Source organism: Podarcis bocagei, assembly GCF_964188305.1.
Source record: "Podarcis bocagei genome assembly, chromosome: 1".
Lineage (NCBI taxonomy): Eukaryota > Metazoa > Chordata > Lepidosauria > Squamata > Lacertidae > Podarcis > Podarcis bocagei.
Genome location: NC_138125.1, coordinates 3870434 through 3888946, shown reverse-complemented (window position 1 = coordinate 3888946; position 18513 = coordinate 3870434). Strand labels below are relative to the sequence as shown.

The following is an 18513-nucleotide window of genomic DNA, read 5'->3' as shown; positions in this document are numbered from 1 at the left end:
AAGAAAAAAGCTAATATTTGAGCAGTCAGTTGGTTAGTTCCAGCTTCATACAGAATCATGCCATTATTATTATTATTATTATTATTAGCATTTCATGACCATTTAGTTTCACTGTTATAATCCCCCCCCATGAATATGTCCGTCTGTTGGTATAGACATGCATACATACAGCATATCTGCAAGATGACGGTAGCACTTCATTAATCTGATAAACCGGGCTCTAATCTACTTATGCCAAAATAAATCTGCTACTTTTTAAGCTTCTACAAGTCTCTTTAGAGGGGGGAGATACAGGCAGAAGCATCCGGCGTGCAGATGAGTTACACACAGAGATTAGCCATTTAACTTTATCCACATTGAAAGTGGAGAGCATAATGGACTTTCTCCTCACCCCCTACCTTGTGCAGGACTGCTTGTAAGTGGAAACACACTCTTATCCATTTGGGTAGTCAATCGGGCTTCCAGTCCAAGTGTTTGTGTGAATACAGAACCAGGGGGGTGGTGTTCATACAGGGCAGAATCACAACGTGTGTTTAAAGCAAGACACATTTAAAGCACATGACTTCACCCAAAGAATCTGGGAACAGCAGCTTCTCCCCCACAGAGCTACAATTCCCAGCCCTCTTAACAAACTACAGTTCCCAGGGTTTTTTGGGGAAAGTCATGCATGTTAAATGTGCCCGCGGACTGTCTCGCCAGAGTGGAGCATGCTCTGGTTATCTCCCGCTTGGACTACTGCAATGCGCTTTATGTAGACCTACCTTTGAAGGTGACCCGGAAACTGCAACTAATCCAGAATGTGGCAGCTGGACTGGTGACGGCCGCCGAGACCACATAACACTGGTCTTGAAAGACCTACATTGGCTCCCAGTACATTTCTGAGCACAATTCAAAGTGTTGCTTCTGACCTTGAAAGCCCTAAATGGCCTCGGCCCAGTATACCTGAAGGAGCGTCTCCACCCCCATCGTTCTGCCCGGACGCTGAGGTCCAGCGCCGAGGGCCTTCTGGCGGTTCCCTCATTGCAAGAAGCAAAGCTACAGGGAACCAGGCAGAGGGCCTTCTCGGTAGTGGCAAGCGCCCTGTGGAACGCCCTCCCATCAGATGTCAAAGTGATAAACAACTACCTGACATTCAGAAGACATCTTAAGGCAGCCCTGTTCAGGGAAGTTTTTAATATGTGATATTTTAGTGTATTTTTGGTTTCTGTGGAAGCCACCCAGAGTGGCTGGGGAAACCCAGCCAGATGGGCGGGGTACAAATAATAAACTATTATTATTATTTAAATGCACGGTGTGGCCTTTATATTTGTGAATATAAAACCTTTTGGTGCACAGGTAGTCTTTTCATCATTCCTTCCTGCTGAAGGCCGTGGCCCAGGAAGAGAGAGGAAAATACTTGAGGTCAACTACTGGCTTTTGGCTTCTTGGATCACGGTCTCCGCTTCCTTGAGGTAGGACTTCTGGCGAGAGATGGGTTGCACCTCACAGCAGTTGGCAAGAATGTGTTTGCCAAGAGTCTTGAGAATCTGATCAGGAGAGCTTGAAACTAGATCTTGAGGGGGGGGGGGGAGAAAACAATACGAACGACAAAAGAGCACCTGGGACTGGGGGCAACAGCTTCATTGATGCACAGGAAAGTGAGGTGGTGTTCCAGAAACCCGCTAAAGGGCAAGAAACCAAGGGAAGGAACCAGCTGCAGGGAACAACTCATGGTTTCAGTTGTCTCTACACAAATGCACAGAGTATGGGATGAAGGAATTGAGGGGATGCTCATCAAATTTGCACATGGCACCAAACTGGGAGGGGTAGCTAATGCCGCAAAAGATAGAATCAGAATTAAAAATGACCTCAACAGATTGGAGACCTGGGCACAAGCTAACAAAATGAATGTCAATAGGGACAGATGTCAGGTTCTGCCCTTAGGAAGAAGCAGAAGCACAAATACAAGGCGGGGGACACCTGGCATACTAGCAGTGCATGTGAAAAGGATCTAGGGGTCTTGGTGGACCCCAAGCTGAACATGAGTCAATCGTGTGATGCAGCAGCAAAAAAGGTGAATGCTATTCTTGGCTGCATCAACAGAAGTCTAGTGTCCAGATCAAGGGACGTAATAGTGCCACTCTCTTCTATCTTGGTCAGACCACACTTGGAATACTGCGTCCAGTTCTGGGCACCACAATTTAAGAAGGATGTTGACAAGCTGGAAAGTGTGCAGAGGAGGACAACCAAGATGATCAAGGGTCTGGAAACTAAGCCTTATGAGAAACGGTTGAAGGAGTTGGGTGTGTTTAAGTCTGGAAAAGAAGAGACTGAGAGGAGATATGATAGCCATCTTCAAATATCTTAAGGGCTGCCACATAGAGGAGGGAGTATGCTTGTTTTCTCCTGCTCTGGAGGGTAGGACTGGAACCAATGGCTTCAGGTTACAGGAAAGGAGATTCAGACTAAACATTCAGAAAAAAAATTCTGACAGTAAGAGCTGTTTGGCAGTGCAAGAGACTCCCACGGGAGGTGGTGGACTCTCTCCTTCCTTGGAGGTTTTTAAGCAGAGGTTGGATGGCCATCTGTCATGGATGCTTTAGCTGAGATTTCTGCATTGCAAGGGGTTGGACTGGATGACCCTCAGGGTCCCTTCCAACTCTTAATATTCTGTGATTCTATAAGAACATAGGAAGAGCATTGCTTCCAGATCAGGCCAACAGTTGCCCTCTCCCCACTGGTGATTCCTGGCATTCAGGGAGAAAATGCCTCTGATCCCAGAGGCAGCATCCAGCCCTGCAGTTTGTGCCAGATTAATTATCCCAAAGAGGTGTGATCATATGCTTGTGTTTTAAAAAAGGGAGGCAACAATTGGTATCCACACATTGAAAGCACTATCTGAAGGAGTGTCTCCACCTCCATCGTTCTGCCCGGACACTGAGGTCCAGCTCTGAGGGCCTTCTGGCGGTTCCCTCCCTGTGAGAAGCCAAGTTACGGGGAACCAGGCAGAGGGCCTTCTCAGTGGTGGCGCCCATCCTGTGGAACACCCTCCCAGCAGATGTCAAAGAGAACAACAACTACCAGACTTTTAGGGGACATCTGAAGGCAGCCCTGTTTAGGGAAGCTTTTAATGTTTGATGCATTACTACTGTATTTTAATATTTTGTTGGAAGCCGCCCAGAGTGGCTGGGGAGGCCCAGCCAGATGGGCGGGGTATAAATAAAGAATTATTATTTATGAGTTAATCTGGAACATTACAAGAACCCTGCCAATGGCCCCTCTAGCCCAGGATCCACACAAGAGCAGTTCTCTCCTGGGTAGTTCCCAGCAACTGGCCTTCCGAAAATACTTCTGGTCGTGGAGGGAGAGCAGAGCCACTGTGGCCAGTAGTAGCCACAGGCAGCTAGCTGTCTTCTCCACAAATTTGTCTCCTCCTCTTTTGAAGCCTGTTGTCTTTGTCCATGGAGTTTTCTTGGCAGGGATACTGGAGTGGCTTGCCAGTTCCTGCTCCAGGTGGATCACGTTTAGTCAAAACTCTCCACTATGACCTGTCCATCTTGGGTGGCCCTGCACGGCATAGCTCATAGCTTCTCTGAGCTATTCAAGCCCCTTCGCCATGGCAAGGCAGTGATCCATGAAGGGGAACAACTGATTGATTCAAAATTGGGAAAGGAGTATGACAAGGCTTATTTAGCTTGCTTATTTAACTTATATGCAGAATTCATCATGCGAAAGGCTGGGCTGGATGAATCCCAAGCCGGAATTCAAAAGCATCAATTCTTCGGCGATCAGCCTTCTTGATGGTCCAGCTCTCACTTCCATACATCACTACTGGGAAAACCATAGCTTTAACTATACAGACCTTTGTCGGCAAGGTGATGTCTCTGCTTTTTAAGATGCTGTCTAGGTTTTCATTGCTTTTCTCCCAAGAAGCAGGCATCTTTTAATTTTGTGGCTGCGGTCACCATCTGCAGTGATCATGGAGCCCAAGAAAGTAAAATCTCTCACTGCCTCCATTTCTTCCCCTTCTATTTGCCAGGAGGTGATGGGACCAGTGGCCATGATCTTAGTTTTTTTGATGTTGAGCTTCAGACCATATTTTGCACGCTCCTCTTACACCCTCATTAAAAGGTTCTTTAATTTCTTCTGGCAATCTTAATTATGGTGCTGGAGGAGACTCTTAAGAGTCCCACGGACTGCAAGAAGATCCAACCTCTCCATTCTGAAGAAAATCAGCCCTGAGTGCTCACTGGAAGGACAGATCCTGAAGCTGAGGCTCCAAGACTTTGGCCACCTTATGAGAAGAGAAGACTCCCTGGAAAAGACCCTGATGTTGGGAAAGAAGGAGGGCACAAGGAGAAGGGGACGACAGAGGACGAGATGGTGGGACAGTGTTCTCGAAGCTACCAGCATGAGTTTGACCAAACTGCAGGAGGCAGTGGAAGACAGGAGTGCCTGGTGTGCTCTGGTCCAGGGGGTCACGAAGAGGCAGACACGACTAAACGACTAAACAACAACAACTTTTGAAGCCACCCAGGTTGGTGGCCACCGCTGCCTCCTCCTGTGGGAGGGAGTTCCACAGAAGAAGAGAAGAAGAAGAGTTTGGATTTGATATCCCGCCTTTCACTCCCCTTCAGGAGTCTCAAAGCGGCTAACAATCTCCTTTCCCTTCCTCCCCCACAACAAACACTCTGTGAGGTGAGTGGGGCTGAGAGACTTCAAAGAAGTGTGACTAGCCCAAGGTCACCCAGCAGCTGCATGTGGAGGAGCGGAGACGTGAACCCGGTTACCCAGATTACGTGACTACCGCTCTTAACCACTACACCACACTGGCTCTCACTGGCTTCCACAGGTTAACAACGCTGCGCTGCTGCGCGGAGGGGAAAAAACAACCACCTTCATTTCCTCTGCCTTGAATCTCCAGGGTTGTCCCCGAGGGAGACACTTTTCCCTTTCTCCTTTCCCCCCGTTTTAATCCTGTCGCCTGTCACTTTCCCCCAATTAAGCAGTGCGGTCCTGGCAGCGGCCGTGAATCCGGATCCACCTGGCGGGCAAGGGCCGGCCGCGGCTAATCCCTGGGCGGCGTTAATCCGGATTACTTAGAATCCTAGAATCCTAGAGTTGGAAGAGACCACAAGGGCCATCGAGTCCAACCCCCTGCCAAGCAGGAAACACCATCAGAGCACTCCTGACATATGGTTGTCAAGCCTCTGCTTAAAGACCTCCAAAGTAGGAGACTCCACCACACTCCTTGGCAGCAAATCCCACTGTCGAACAGCTCTTACTGTCAGGAAGTTCTTCCTTATGTTTAGGTGGAATCTTCTTTCTTGTGGTTTGGATCCATTGCTCCGTGTCCGCTTCTCTGGAGCAGCAGAAAACAACCTTTCTCCCTCCTCTATGTGACATCCTTTTATATATTTGAACATGGCTATCATATCACCCCTTAACCTCCTCTTCTCCAGGCTAAACATGCCCAGCTCCCTTAGCCGTTCCTCATAAGGCATCGTTTCCAGGCCTTTGACCATTTTGGTTGCCCTCCTCTGGACACGTTCCAGTTTGTCAGTGTCCTTCTTGAATTGTGGTGCCCAGAACTGGACACAGTACTCCAGGTGAGGTCTGACCAGAGCAGAATACAGTGGCACTATTACTTCCCTTGATCTAGATGCTAGACTCCTATTGATGAGGCCCAGAATTACTTCACGCCGGATTCCCGAAATCGGAGTGGGAAGGCGGAGGAGAGCGCGGGGACCGCGGCTCCTCCGAGGGGCAGACGAGCCCGAGGCCCGAGGAGGAGGCCGGCTGGGCGGCGGAAGCCCCGCTTCGGGGCGCTGTGGCTCCGCCTCAGCCGGGCGGCTGGCGAGGAGGCCGGGCCGAGGGCGGGACGGGCAGGCGAAGGCGGCACCGGCGGCGGCGGCTGCCTGGGTCTGGCGTGGCCCGGAGAGGGTTCGAGCGGCGGCGGCGGCGGCGGCGGCGGTGTCGGGCGAGGCCGCGCGGACTGAGGAGACCAGGCCGGGCCTGAGGAGACCAGGCCGGAGTCGGCGGCGGCCCCCGCCCCAAGAGGCCGCCGACCCGCGGCGGGACAAAGAGGGGCCTCCTCCTCCTCCGCCTCCTCCTCCCTCAGAGGCCGGCTGAGAGAGGTAAGGACCCGGGCCGGGCCTGCGCGGGGGGCAGCCGGCCTGAGGAGAAGGGCTTGCGGGCTTCGCTTGCTCATTAGCTGGGGGGAATATTGGGGGGTTCGGAGCCCCCCAACTAGAGGCCCCTCAGGCCTGGGGGTCAGGTAGACTGCGAGGCGGAGGGAGGCTCTCCCAGCAGGCTAGGCGGGAGGAGGTGGGGGCGGGGAGTCCATTGCCCCCTATTCGGAGATCACAGGCTGACCGGGGTGTGGGGGGGGGTTGGGGGGCAGCTGGGACCCCCCCTGGCCCCCTCGAGGTGGGCTGGTGAGGGAAGGGCGTGCGAAAGCGGGCGGATAGCGAGGCTTCTTGTGCACACGTGTACACGTGTGTGTGTGTGTGTGTGTTTCCTTCACACGCACCACAGAGAACGGGTGGTCTCCAGAGAGGTGGGAAGTGGATCTGCCTCTCCCGGAGGATCTTTTCGGGGGGATCTGCAACAGACGCAGCTGTCTCCAAAATAGAAGGATGCTGCCACTATGGAGAAAGCTGGGAGGGACCTGGGGTGGGTTTTGGGGGGTCAGATCCGCTCACTTCTGCTGCTCAAGACAAACCCCTGGACTCTGGAAATTTAGATTATAAGTACCTGTCTTGACCACCAGGTTCTGAGCGGTGGTTCTTTGGGGGGTGCCTAGCAAAAAAACACACAAAACCACCCCCCCAAAACAGACCCTGCAAGCCTGAAGTCTGCCAAGATGGAAAGATGCCTCCCCAAGATGGTTTGGAGTAAGGTGGGGGAAGCCCCCAGCCCCTGCCTTTATCCCTGGAGTTAGGGCTGAATGACTGTGTTTGGTGGGTTCCCACCTCCTCTTGCTTTTGAGACCCCTTGAGATCCTTTTGCTCTCTCCTCCATTCTGTCCTGCATGCAGTCACAGTCTCTGGTGGGCTGGATCCGGACAATGGCCCATCTAGATGCCTGTGGGAAACCAGCAAGCAGGACCTGAGAACATAAGCTGTCTCCCCTCCTGTAGTTTCCCCAGCAATCTGGTATTCAGAAGCAGAACAATGGAAGCAGACTAGTGACTAGTAAAGGTAAAGGGACCCCTGACCATTAGGTCCAGTCGTGGCCGACTCTGGGGTTGCGGCGCTCATCTCGCTTTACTGGCCGAGGGAGCCGGCGTGCAGCTTCTGGGTCATGTGGCCAGCATGACTAAGCCTCTTCTGGCGAACCAGAACAGCACACAGAAACGACGTTTACCTTCCCGCCAGAGTGGTACCTATTTATCTACTTGCACTTCGAAGTGCTTTTGAACTGCTAGGTTGGCAGAGCAGGGACCGAGCAACAGGAGCTCACCCCGTCGCGGGGATTCGAACCGCCGACCTTCTGATCGGCAAGTCCTAGGCTCTGTGGTTTAACCCAGAGTGCCACCCGCGTCCCTAGTGATTAGCCATCAACAAATAGCCTTCTCCTCCATCAATTTGTCTTATACCCTTTTAAAGCCATCTAGTTTGGTGGCCATCACTTCCTTCCATGGGAGCGAATTTCGTAGTTTAAACCGGCACTGCGTAAATAAGTACTTTATTTTATCTGGCCTAAATCTTCCAACATTCAGCTTAATTGGATCCCTGTGAATTCTAGTACTGTGAGAGGGAAGGAAACGCTTATCTCCTTTCTCCTTGCCATGCATAATTTTATAGACCTCCATCATATTGCTTCTGACTTGCCTTTTCTCTAAACTTAAACATCCCAAATGCTGCAACTTTTCTTCGTCAGGACGTCGCTCCATACCCTTAATTGTTTGGGTGGCCCTTTTCTGAAGCTCTACAATATCTTTCTCGTGGTGAGGCTTCCAGAATTGTAAACAGTATTTGAGATGCGGGAACACTATAGATTTGTATAATGTCATTATGATATCAGCAGTTTAATTTTCAATTCCCTTCCTGATTATTCTTTACATGGAATTTACCCAATATTTTCATGGGTGCTACACATGGGGTAGACATATTCACTGAGCTTTCTGCCACGACTCCAAGGTTGTATTCCTGGTCCCTCACCTCCAGTTTAGACCCCATGAGCATATATGTGAAACAATTATTTTTGGCTCCTATATGTATCTATCCCTGTTTACATTAAATTGCACTTACCATTTTACTTCCCATTCGCTCAGCTTGAAGAGGTCCTTTTGGAGCTCCTTGCAATCTCATCTTAACAAGTGACTCCTAACTCTAGATCGTTTATGAACACGTTAAAATGCACAGGTCCCAGCCCTGATCCCTGGGGGGACTCCACTTCCTACTTCTTTCCATTCAGAGAACTGTCCATTTATTCCTACTGTTTGCTTCCTGCAACTTAGCCAATTCCTTATCCACAAGATGACTTCTCCTCTTATTCCTTGACTGCTAAGCTCACTCAAGAGCCTTTGGTGAGGTACTTTGTCGAAAGCTTTTGGAAAGTCCAAGTAAACAATGTAAGCCGGATCACCTCTGTTGATATGCTTGCTGACACTCTCAAATAACTAGGTTCGTGAGACAGAAGCTGTGCTGGGTTAGAAAACCCTGGTCTGTACATGTTGGAAGCGCTTAAGGAAAAGTCTGCTGCCCAGATTGAAATGCCACAATTTCCAGCACAACCCCTGGTGACAATTAAGTTTGACAATTAAATTCCTGATGTTTTGCTTTTTAATCTGCAACCCCAACTGGGCCTGTGCTCTTCTGGTGCCATGTGATGTGTTTGAGGAGATCTGACTCCCTCTGATGGAATCTTCTTGGCTCAGAAGCCCGTTTAGGGTCTTCCTGCTCTCAAGGGGGTTATCTTCGGCCTCCTGTTTATATGGTTTAGTAAGAGACTGTGCAGGGATTCATGTGAAAGCAATTAGCTTTGTTGCAAACCCCTTTAACAGGAGCAGAGTAAGCTCCGTGCTAAGCGAATCCAAATTCAGCATCCGTGCTGTCTGTGCCAGGCAAAGCTGGAGGCTGCAGCAGCCTCTCTTGGTCAGCCAAGCAAGCAAATGTGAGTTATGTCTGCCCCTTGTATCCAGTCTGCTTTTGTATTGACTCGTGCCTCCTGATTGCTGGAAATTCAGCTCTGGCTCTGCTCTTGCAAGTTTAATTGGTAAAATCATCAACTAAAGCTCTAATTGCCTCTTCAGTGATGGAAGACCAGGAGGGAAGGCTCTGAAAGTTAAGGGCAGGCACACATTTTTTGGTAGGTGGGGGTTTTTTTGGGAAGCGATTGCAGTTCAATTGGATAGTGGTCTGTTTGGCTAACAGTGAATGGTTGCTTTTGTTTATTGAATTCTGATTTCTTGCATGCCCTTTTGTGTCTCAAAAAGGTGTCTGTATTGAAGTTTCTGTAATACTCAAATTCGTTTTGATAGGAAAGGCCATTAATAAACTAAAAATGTTTTTGACTTATTCGGTTCTGCTTTGTTTGATCTCACCAAGCCTAGTACTGTACATATATTTTCAAGCCCACCTTTATGGTCTTGAGGGCTAGAAGCTTCATGTGTTTGTAAAAGCTGAAATTCTCATATTGCTAAATTCTCTACTGTGCATAAATTCAGCATTCAGGCATCCTGCCATAGCATACTTGGCACCCTGACCATAAACTGTATTTTGCTATTCTAGAAAGGGAGTTTCTGGTGAATTTCTCTTCGATATTAAACATTCTGAGGGCTGAAATAGATCTTTTGTTATGTAAATAGTTTTCTTTTCTTTTGGTTACTATTTTTATGGGGAAAACACTTTTTGAAACAAAGCGCAGCAGCCAAATAGTTTCTCTTGCAAAAAAACGTTTAGCCTTGGTCACTGTGAGAGATTTTTCCACTGGCAAATGTAGGGCTTCCTCTTGCGGGAGAATCCATAGCAGTCATCATCCTTATGGGGCCTGCCAGCATGCTCTGCCTCTCCCCTGACTGTTTTGTCTGGCATTTGGAAAAGCAGCAGCTAAAGGTCTTGATTGGAACATGGAGAGTACAGAATGAATGCAAACCTGTGGGAGACAGTGTGTGCAAGTGTACATACGTTGTGTTTCATTTCCCCAGTCTTCACTCGGGTGAGCAATCTGTTACTTTCATATAATATATTTATAAAATATAATTCAAAAATACCACAGATGCATCCAAACATAAAAACTAACAATTGTAATGAAACATTATCATCCCGGGAGCTACCTACCTAATTGGCATGTGCATTTCTGTTTTTTGGTAAATACGGACATGCGCAGGATAATGCATTAATAAGCTTGGCAAAGAGAGAATACCTGGAAGGAATATTGTATACTTACCAATATCCCTGTTATATTGTTTCATCTAGTTAATAAGTGATACTCTTAGCTGCTCAGTATTGCTTATTTTATCTGCCTTTAGTGTGTGTGTGTGTGTGTGTGTGTGTGTGTTTGTGTGTGTGTGTGTGTGTGTGTGTGTGTGTGTGTGTGTGTATTCTGGGCCTACAGTAATATCTGTTGCAGCTGAACATAAAAATCAGAAAATGATAAAAGCATCAGATAAACCACTATAAATATAACACATGGTTGGCTATTTAGACCCCTGTGACATGCAATATCTCCTGCCAGTAACTGACAGCTCCTGTGCCTGTTTATTTCCTGGTTGGAGGAAAGACCTATAGGCATGTCAAGGCAGGGTTGCAAACATTAAAGACAAGAGCCTTCTGGTTCCTGAGAATCCAGTGATTGTGCATAGCCAATCCCATGCCATTGCCTGCAAGATCAGATCACCATCTGGGGCCGTCTCCCAGTCTTGGTATCTGTTGTCCAAAGAAGGCCTTAATGCTCTCTTTTCCCCATCTCTCCAACTACCAAGGGTTATTAGGCTTTTCTGCTGTTCAGAACCAGGCAGCTGACACTCCCCTGTTGTGGTCATTGACTTATTTGTTTGCTTAAGGTGTTTCTGCACTTCTCCCCCCACCCCCCGAGGGGTTTACAATGTAGTGATTCTTGTGTTTCTGTCTGTGTAAGGCCCAGAGCTGGGTTCCGTCATCCGTCGTTCCATAGGCAGCTTTTAATGGCCATTGCGCCATTTCCCCATTGCACATTTCCTTGGTGTGTCCAGATGCCTCTGGGAGAGCAAAAGATTGCTGTGGCCCAGATGTCTGAGTGGGCATGTAACCTGCCTTGGCACACTGCAGTTGGGATGCTGATAATAATAATAATAATAATAATAATAATAATAATAATAATAATAATAATAAATTAGTTATACCCCGCCCATCTGGCTGGGCTTCCCCAGCCACTCTGGGCGGCTTCCAACAAAGACCAAAAATACACTAAAATGTCACACATTAAAAACTTCCCTGAACAGGGCTGCCTTCAGATGTCTTCTGAATGTCAGGTAGTTGTTTATCTCTTTGACATCTGATGGGAGGGCGTTCCACAGGGCAGGTGCCACCACCGAGAAGGCCCTCTGCCTGGTTCCCTGTAGCTTTGCGTCTCGCAATGAGGGAACCACCAGAAGGCCCTTGGTGATGGACCTCAGCATCTGGGCAGAACGATGGGGGTGGAGACGCTCCTTCAGGTATACTGACTGATCTTTCTGTCCCTGTGCCTTCAGGGAGGGGCTGAACACAGCCAATGCACGTGTGAACCTTTTGAAGGGACCTTGATACTGCAGCTGTAATTATTCTCATCCATGTACAGTAATCTTTGGTAGGGCTGCTTTCATTCATGATTTCACAGTGTGTGGACAGAAGAAACTGATATGTAGCACCTGCCAGCCTAAGAATCTTGAGTTGCATTTAAGAAGGACTCAAGTTCCTAAGAGATGTGCTTGCAGCATTTTATAACAAGAAGATTTGCATCTGTGTAGGAAATAGATGTTATTAAGTAGAGAAATATCAACTCCAGTGTGGGTCAATTGCTATTTACTCTCCCAACATTATGAGGGATGTTCTCAAGTGTCTGCCTTCTCTTGCTCCAGAGGGAGCTCCTTGCAATCTGTCCCTCTGGACAATTAGTATTTTATTGGTCTCATTATGTTCCTATTTCAATTAGGCTTTGAAAGTGTTCAAACATCAGCTGGCACACTCTTGAAGTGTAGTTGGTTTGGGGTACCACATGAGTTCTAGTCACTGGGGGCAAAGTGACCCCCCAAGACAATTTCTTCCTGGAACTAATAGAAGGATGGGTAATATTCCCTTCCAGGGAGCCAGATGTATTCTGAGAGAAGAAAGATGAGCTTATAGATATGAGAAAAATAAACAGAATCAATGATGAACGCAGCAAAATTCACAGAGGGCACAGAGTTTCATTTATACAGAGACTTTGAGTTATGTGGCGCAGAGTTTTAGCTGTTCTTTAGTGCATGTCTTTTTAATTTGGACAAACGAGATGTTGTGATGGAGCCTGGCCTGTGCTCCCAGTCCCCTCGTAAGGCTCTGTTATTTTGGCAGATGAGTTTGGCCTTGTTTGGGTGTGACATGTGGTGTCCCATGATGCTGGAAGTTTAAGTCTCGCCTCAGCTGCGAAAGTGGCATGGTTTTTTTCTCTCCACGTCAACCCTCTCATTTGCGATATGCAGATAACGCTACTGGCATTGGGTTCTTGTAGTAAGTCACGGGTTTCCAGCCTTTTGGGCCCATGGGCACATTTGCAAACTGGAGAAACTGTGGTGGACAATACTAAATGTCCATGCATCCTGTGACCAAGCACACCCCACAGCTACCATAGGATGCTTCTTTCAAGCCTAATCTCTGGGGCAGGGAAGGGAGGGCACCAGGGAAGGCCTCTGTGGGGGTCAGGTTGGTAGCCCATGTGAAGCGTTTGAAATACTATTATTCATTAATTTTATATCCCACCCTTCCTCCCAAAGGAGCCCAAGGCGACACATGCATAGTGGTGCTAAAACAATACAGCTAAGAATAAGAAGCTGAAAACCACTTTAAAGTCTCTTAAAACATTTAAAAGCAATCACATACACCTCACAGCTAGTAATCTCAAGGTTGCTAGGAACAGTATCTTTGCCATCAAACGCCTGGGAGACAGACGTACCTCACCAGGATGGGCATCGCAGAAACTGCCTCCAAGAAGGCTCTGTCGCGGGTCAGTCCCAACTGGGAAGCAGCCAATGGCAGCACTGCCCTTGCCACTGACTCCCTTCGAAGATGGAACCGTGGGTTAGCTAGCCTGGGTTGGTGAGGCTGTTTTTTGTGGCCTGAGGCCAGATGAGGGGACCGTCCTCTGCCAGTTACAGACAGCAGGGCATCTGAGGCCCTTCTCTATGCCCCTTCTCTGAGAGGTTTGGAGGGTGGCAACAAGAGAATGGGCCTTTTTTGTGGTTGCCCCCGTCTGTGGAATGCTCTCCCCAGGGAGGCTTGCCTGGCGCCATCATTACCTGTCCTTAGGCACCAGGCAAAAGCCTTCCTCTTTACCCAGGCCTTTAGCTGTTAAATAATATTTGCCCTGTTAAAGCTATCATTATGATTATTTTATTGCTATGCTGTCTGTTATTATGCTTTTTACAGTCAAACCTCGGTTTTCAAATGTCTCAGCTGCCGAACACCGAAAACCCAGAAGTGAATGCTTCTGTTTTTGATTGCGCCTTGGAAGTTGAGTGGCTTCCAAGGCGTGTTTTTCATTTTTTCCCGTTGACTTTGCAGCCAGTCCCTTGATCCTCGGTTTTAGAACGTTTCGGGAGTTGAACAGACTTCCGGAACCGATTATGTTCAAAAACCGAGGTTCTGCTGTATTATGTTTTTAATATTGATGCTCTGTAAAATGTGTTCATAATGTTGTACAGCACCCTCATACCTTTTGATGTTATCATTGTTACTATTATTATTTATTTGATTTATAATAATTGATGGAAAGATCCAACCCATGGGCCACAGTTTTCCAGATTTTTCTCTTGAGCAGGCCCATTGAAGTGAATGGAATCTGTGCACAGCAGGGCTGCTCCATGTTAGCTAGCAGGGATTCCATTTGGATTTTCTGCCTGAGCCACCGGAGCACCTTGACTACCTTTCAACAAGCTCTCATGAATGTTCCTTTCCCCCCTAAATCTTCTAGGTCCGAAGAAGAGTGGACGGAAGCCATGCCTGCCGCCGGGGGATCACCTTGCTAGGACCTTGCTCGCGTTGCTTCCCCGGTATCGCAAAAGCCAGAAGCAGGGAAGGCAGAGGCGGCTGCACACCATTCCTGTTCCCCCTCGTGGAGGGGGGGCAGGGGGGAGGAAGTGAAGGCTGCATTAACAGACAATGGATCCTCTGGCCCACTCGAGTGGGGATATTATGCGGCGGAATCCACAGCAAGACTACGAGCTGGTCCAGCGCGTGGGGAGCGGCACGTACGGAGATGTCTACAAGGTGAGAGTCCAAATGCCCAGGCCTTTTCTGCAGCGGTCATTTCCGTTGCAAATTGGGATTTCTCTCTCCCTGCCTCATGTGGCAGCTTGGGCCACTTTACCTTTAAGGAAGGGCAAAATCGACTTAGTCATACCTCGAGTTGAATGTGCTTCGGGTTGAGCACATTCGAGTTGCGCTCCGCGGCAACCCAGAAGTAACGGAGCCGCTCAAAATGACGTCACGCTCAGAAGTGATGAAACGCGACACACGCAGACACGCCGTCGCGTCTTGCATTCCGTTCGGGATGCAAATGGGGCTCTGGAACAGATCCCGTTTGCATCCCGAGGTACCACTGTAACTGCTTCTGTGGGGAGAGTCATGGGCATGGTAACTGGTCCCTTCGCCCCCCTTTTGTGTTGGAAGTCGTATTTTCACCAGCCTGCAGAATTGTTGCAATATGCAGATTCAAGCAGCCTTCTTAAATTATACGAATCAACCCTTTCTGTGTGTTGGGTGGGCTTCACCTACCGAACCCCATCAGCGGAAGCCCTGCGTGAGGATTTCTGCTTGTGCAAGAGAGTTGCCCCCTCTCTTCCCCTTCACCTGCCCCCTTTGCCCCCTGAAATTGGCTCAGGGTGGGGTGGGAGAACCCCCAGAACAGCAGGTTCAGGGCGGGGGCTCATCACTTCATCTGGCAAGCTGATATGCCTGTGCAGATAGAACACTGGTACACCACACAAGGCTGAATTCCACCCCCTGCTCCCCATTTCTTAATGGGGCTTTTGCTCATTGTTCTCTTCACCCCAACACTGTAAAACAGTTTGAAATGGAGGGAAGGAGAGCAGCGAGAGCGCCCTGTGTTCTCTACTTCAAGGGTTCAACATTACAGTGGCACCTTGGTTTAAGAACAGCTTAGTTTATGAACAACTTGGATTAAGAACTCTGCAAATCCAGAAGGAGGTGTTTTGGTTTGTGAACTTTGCCTTGGAATAAGAACATGTTTCGCTTCCTGTTGAGTGTGTTCCATTTGTAAATTGAGCCCCCCGCTGCTATGGGAAAGCACACCTTGGTTTAAGAATGCTTTGGTTTAAGAACAGACTTCCGGAACGGATGAAGTTTGTAAACCAAGGTACCACTGTACTTGTTCAGCATTAATTTTGAAACCCTGGCTCTGGCGCAAGTGAGGATTATTTATTCAGTGCTGATAAATGAGGCTGCTGTTAGAAAGCTGGAATGCTTTTTTCTGACTAGCGAAGAGAGGAGAATTCCCCATAATTTTTCTTCAAAAAAAGAATGGTTTACTGCCTGATGTAGCTCCGAGGAAAGAGGCAATTGGTCGGAGGTAGCCTGGTGGACTGGGCAGGTTGGGGGTAGGAAAAGAAGAAACTGGATCTGCAGTGGGAGGGGTCGGTTGTTGGAGGCTGAGATCATCCACGCTTGTCTAAGAAAATTGTGACATCCCTGAAATCTGCTCAATTGCCACAGGTCCCCTTCCATCACTGCAGCGCGATTGACCTCACTTTTGTCTTCTCCTTGTGCCCTTCACGTCTTCATGAGCATACTCATTTGGACTTTTGACTTGATTTTATATGACTAGGTATCGTCCCAAGTTAAATGTGATAGTCAGAGGCTGTGAGGCAAAGTGAAGTGGAGACGTTTAGATGCTTTGAAGAGCAGCGGCAGCAGGGCAGGATACCAGATGGCTCCGTTCCATGAGTCACAATCCCCTGGGAAGTTCTCCTGCACAAGACCCAGTGGGAAGGAGCAGAAGGCTGCTCACCAGGCTTGTGCAGGGGTGAATTTCCCACTGAATGAAGGAGGAGGCATGGTTGTGATTTTTCAACTCTGGCTCCAAATATCTTGGGTGTGATCTGGTACACGTTGGACTGTGGTCACAGTGACTGCTGCCCCAAAGGTTTGCTCCACAAGCTTTTAATAAACTTGCCCTACAAGTCAGCTAAGTGAAGTGCAGCTTTAAACACTGATTAATTCTGCTTCTTTTATATCATGGGTAGGCAAACTAAGGCCCGGGGACCGGATCCGGCCCAATCGCTTTCTAAATCCGGCCCGCGGACGGGAATCAGCGTGTTTTTACATGAGTAGAATGTGTCCTTTTATTTAAAATGCATCTCTGGGTTATTTGTGGGGCATATGAATTCGTTCATTTCCCCCCCTTCAAAATATAGTCCGCCCCCCCCCCAAGGTCTGAGGGACAGTGGACCGGCCCCCTGCTGAAAAAGTTTGCTGACCCCTGTTATATGCTTCAAACTGTTACGGTGTTCTGTAAACGGTCCTTTGGGCTCTGTGAATTCAATGCTTGTTGCAGAATTCCAGAATCCTCAGAAATGCAGTTTTTATTTAAGAAAACAAATAAATTACAGTACTAACTAAATTTTATAATCCAGCTTTTGGCTCAACGAACACCAGGGTGGTGAATGAAATAAAACCACCTTTAAAATATCAAGACACTGAAGCAACGAAACACACAAATAAATTCCCATGTGTGCCAGCAGCAGAGATGGGAGAGAGCGGCTCCTGTAGCCTTAGAAGGCAACAAAACAGGCCTTAGGCCCAACTGGCAATGCTTCCATAATGGTGAGGTTGCCATTGCTATGTGGCCCCTTCCCCTGCCATTCAGATGATGGTGATGATATTGATATTTGTATATTGCCCCTCTGACTAGGTTCCCCCAGCTGCTCTGGGTAGCTTCCAGCAAAATGTAAAAACAAATTAAAACATCAGCCATTAACAACTTCCCTAAACAGGGCTGCCTTCAGATGTCTTCTAAAAGTCAGGTACAGTGGTACCTCGGGTTAAGTACTTCATTCGTTCTGGAGGTCCGTTCTTAACCTGAAACTGTTCTTAACCTGAAGCACCACTTTAGCTAATGGGGCCTCCTGCTGCTGCCGCGCCGCCGGAGCACGATTTCTGTTCTCATCCTGAAGCAAAGTTCTTAACCCGAGGTACTATTTCTGGGTTAGCGGAGTCTGTAACCTGAAGCGTATGTAATCTGAAGCGTATGTAACCCAAGGTACCACTGTAGCTGTTTATTTCCTTGATATCTGATGGGAGGGCATTCCACAGGGCGGGCGCCACCACTGAGAAGGCCCTCTGCCTGGTTCCCTGTAACCTCACATCTCGCAGGGAGGGAACTGCCAGAAGGCCCTCGGAGCTGGACCTCAGTGTCTGGGATGAATGATGGGTGTAGAGATGCTCCTCCAGGTATGCTGGGCTGAGGCCATTTAAGATGAGCAGAGGAAGATAATATTGGAGACAGAGAGAGCAGGTTGGGAGGAGCCGGTGATGTGGTTATTATTGCCCCAAAGGCAGGAGACTGTGGTGTTTGGCACAGCCCCAGAGGCCAACAGATAAGGTCAAGTTATGCAGATAAGTTATAGTTTCGCTTTGTGGGGGGGACGGGGGGTGTCCGTTTTTATGTCTTGGATGATTTTAAAGTCTTTTGTGCTTTTTCTATTGTTATGTGAGATTCTTCTCTTAAAAAGCGGGATAAAAATTGGTTAAATAAATAATTCAGATTAAAGAAATAGGCTTTTCCTTGGCATGGAATTAGAATTTTTGTAGTAAGCACTGCTGCCCTTAATTAACTGGCTGCTTCATATGTGCTCATTTTAATAAAGGAATCCCTTTTTCTTTCTTTTTTTAAGAGTGGTTACATTTTTACTTCGTCGAAAAGAGGCCCCTGCATCACTTTGCCCTAAGTCAGCCTGAACTTGATTTGATTTTAAATCGGTGCACGTATCATTCTAAATGAAGAAACATTGTGTTTTAACACATTGGGTGAAGCATTACAAAGTATTAAAAAGCTGCAGAACTCTTGGCTAAAAACTGCTGCCTTCTGTATTCCTGACCCTCTCAGAGCAGGTGACTGTATATTTGTCTCTCTCTTGTGGGAATGTGGCATTTATAGGGTCAGATTAAAAGGACACAAGTTGATCCCTAGGTTAAGAATAGCTCACAGGAAGCAGATTAAGGTGCACAGGCAGTTTGCAGCATGACTGGAGTTAAGATACGCCCAATTCCAGGGGTGCTTGCTCTAATTCCATTTCCATCTTTGCTCAGGATTGTTCATATGGGCTGCCCTGGTTCTGGAATTGGTACCCAGTGGGGC

At 48.1% G+C, this 18513-nt stretch overlaps 1 protein-coding gene across 3 annotated transcripts in view; it reads left to right on the top strand.

The window, feature by feature from the left end:
• Window positions 1-5978: 5978 nt before the first annotated feature.
• The window catches only part of MAP4K5 (mitogen-activated protein kinase kinase kinase kinase 5), a 92956-nt gene continuing 80421 nt past the window's right edge, over window positions 5979-18513 (top strand). For all 3 annotated transcript variants that reach the window (XR_014007557.1, XM_081191718.1, XM_081191717.1), the window contains exons 1-2: window positions 5979-6116; window positions 14110-14405. Coding sequence is in view for 2 of the 3 variants with exons in the window: in XM_081191718.1 (XP_081047844.1) it covers window positions 14298-14405 (108 nt within the window). In the remaining variant the exon portion in view is untranslated. The remainder of the gene's footprint in view (window positions 6117-14109; window positions 14406-18513) is intronic.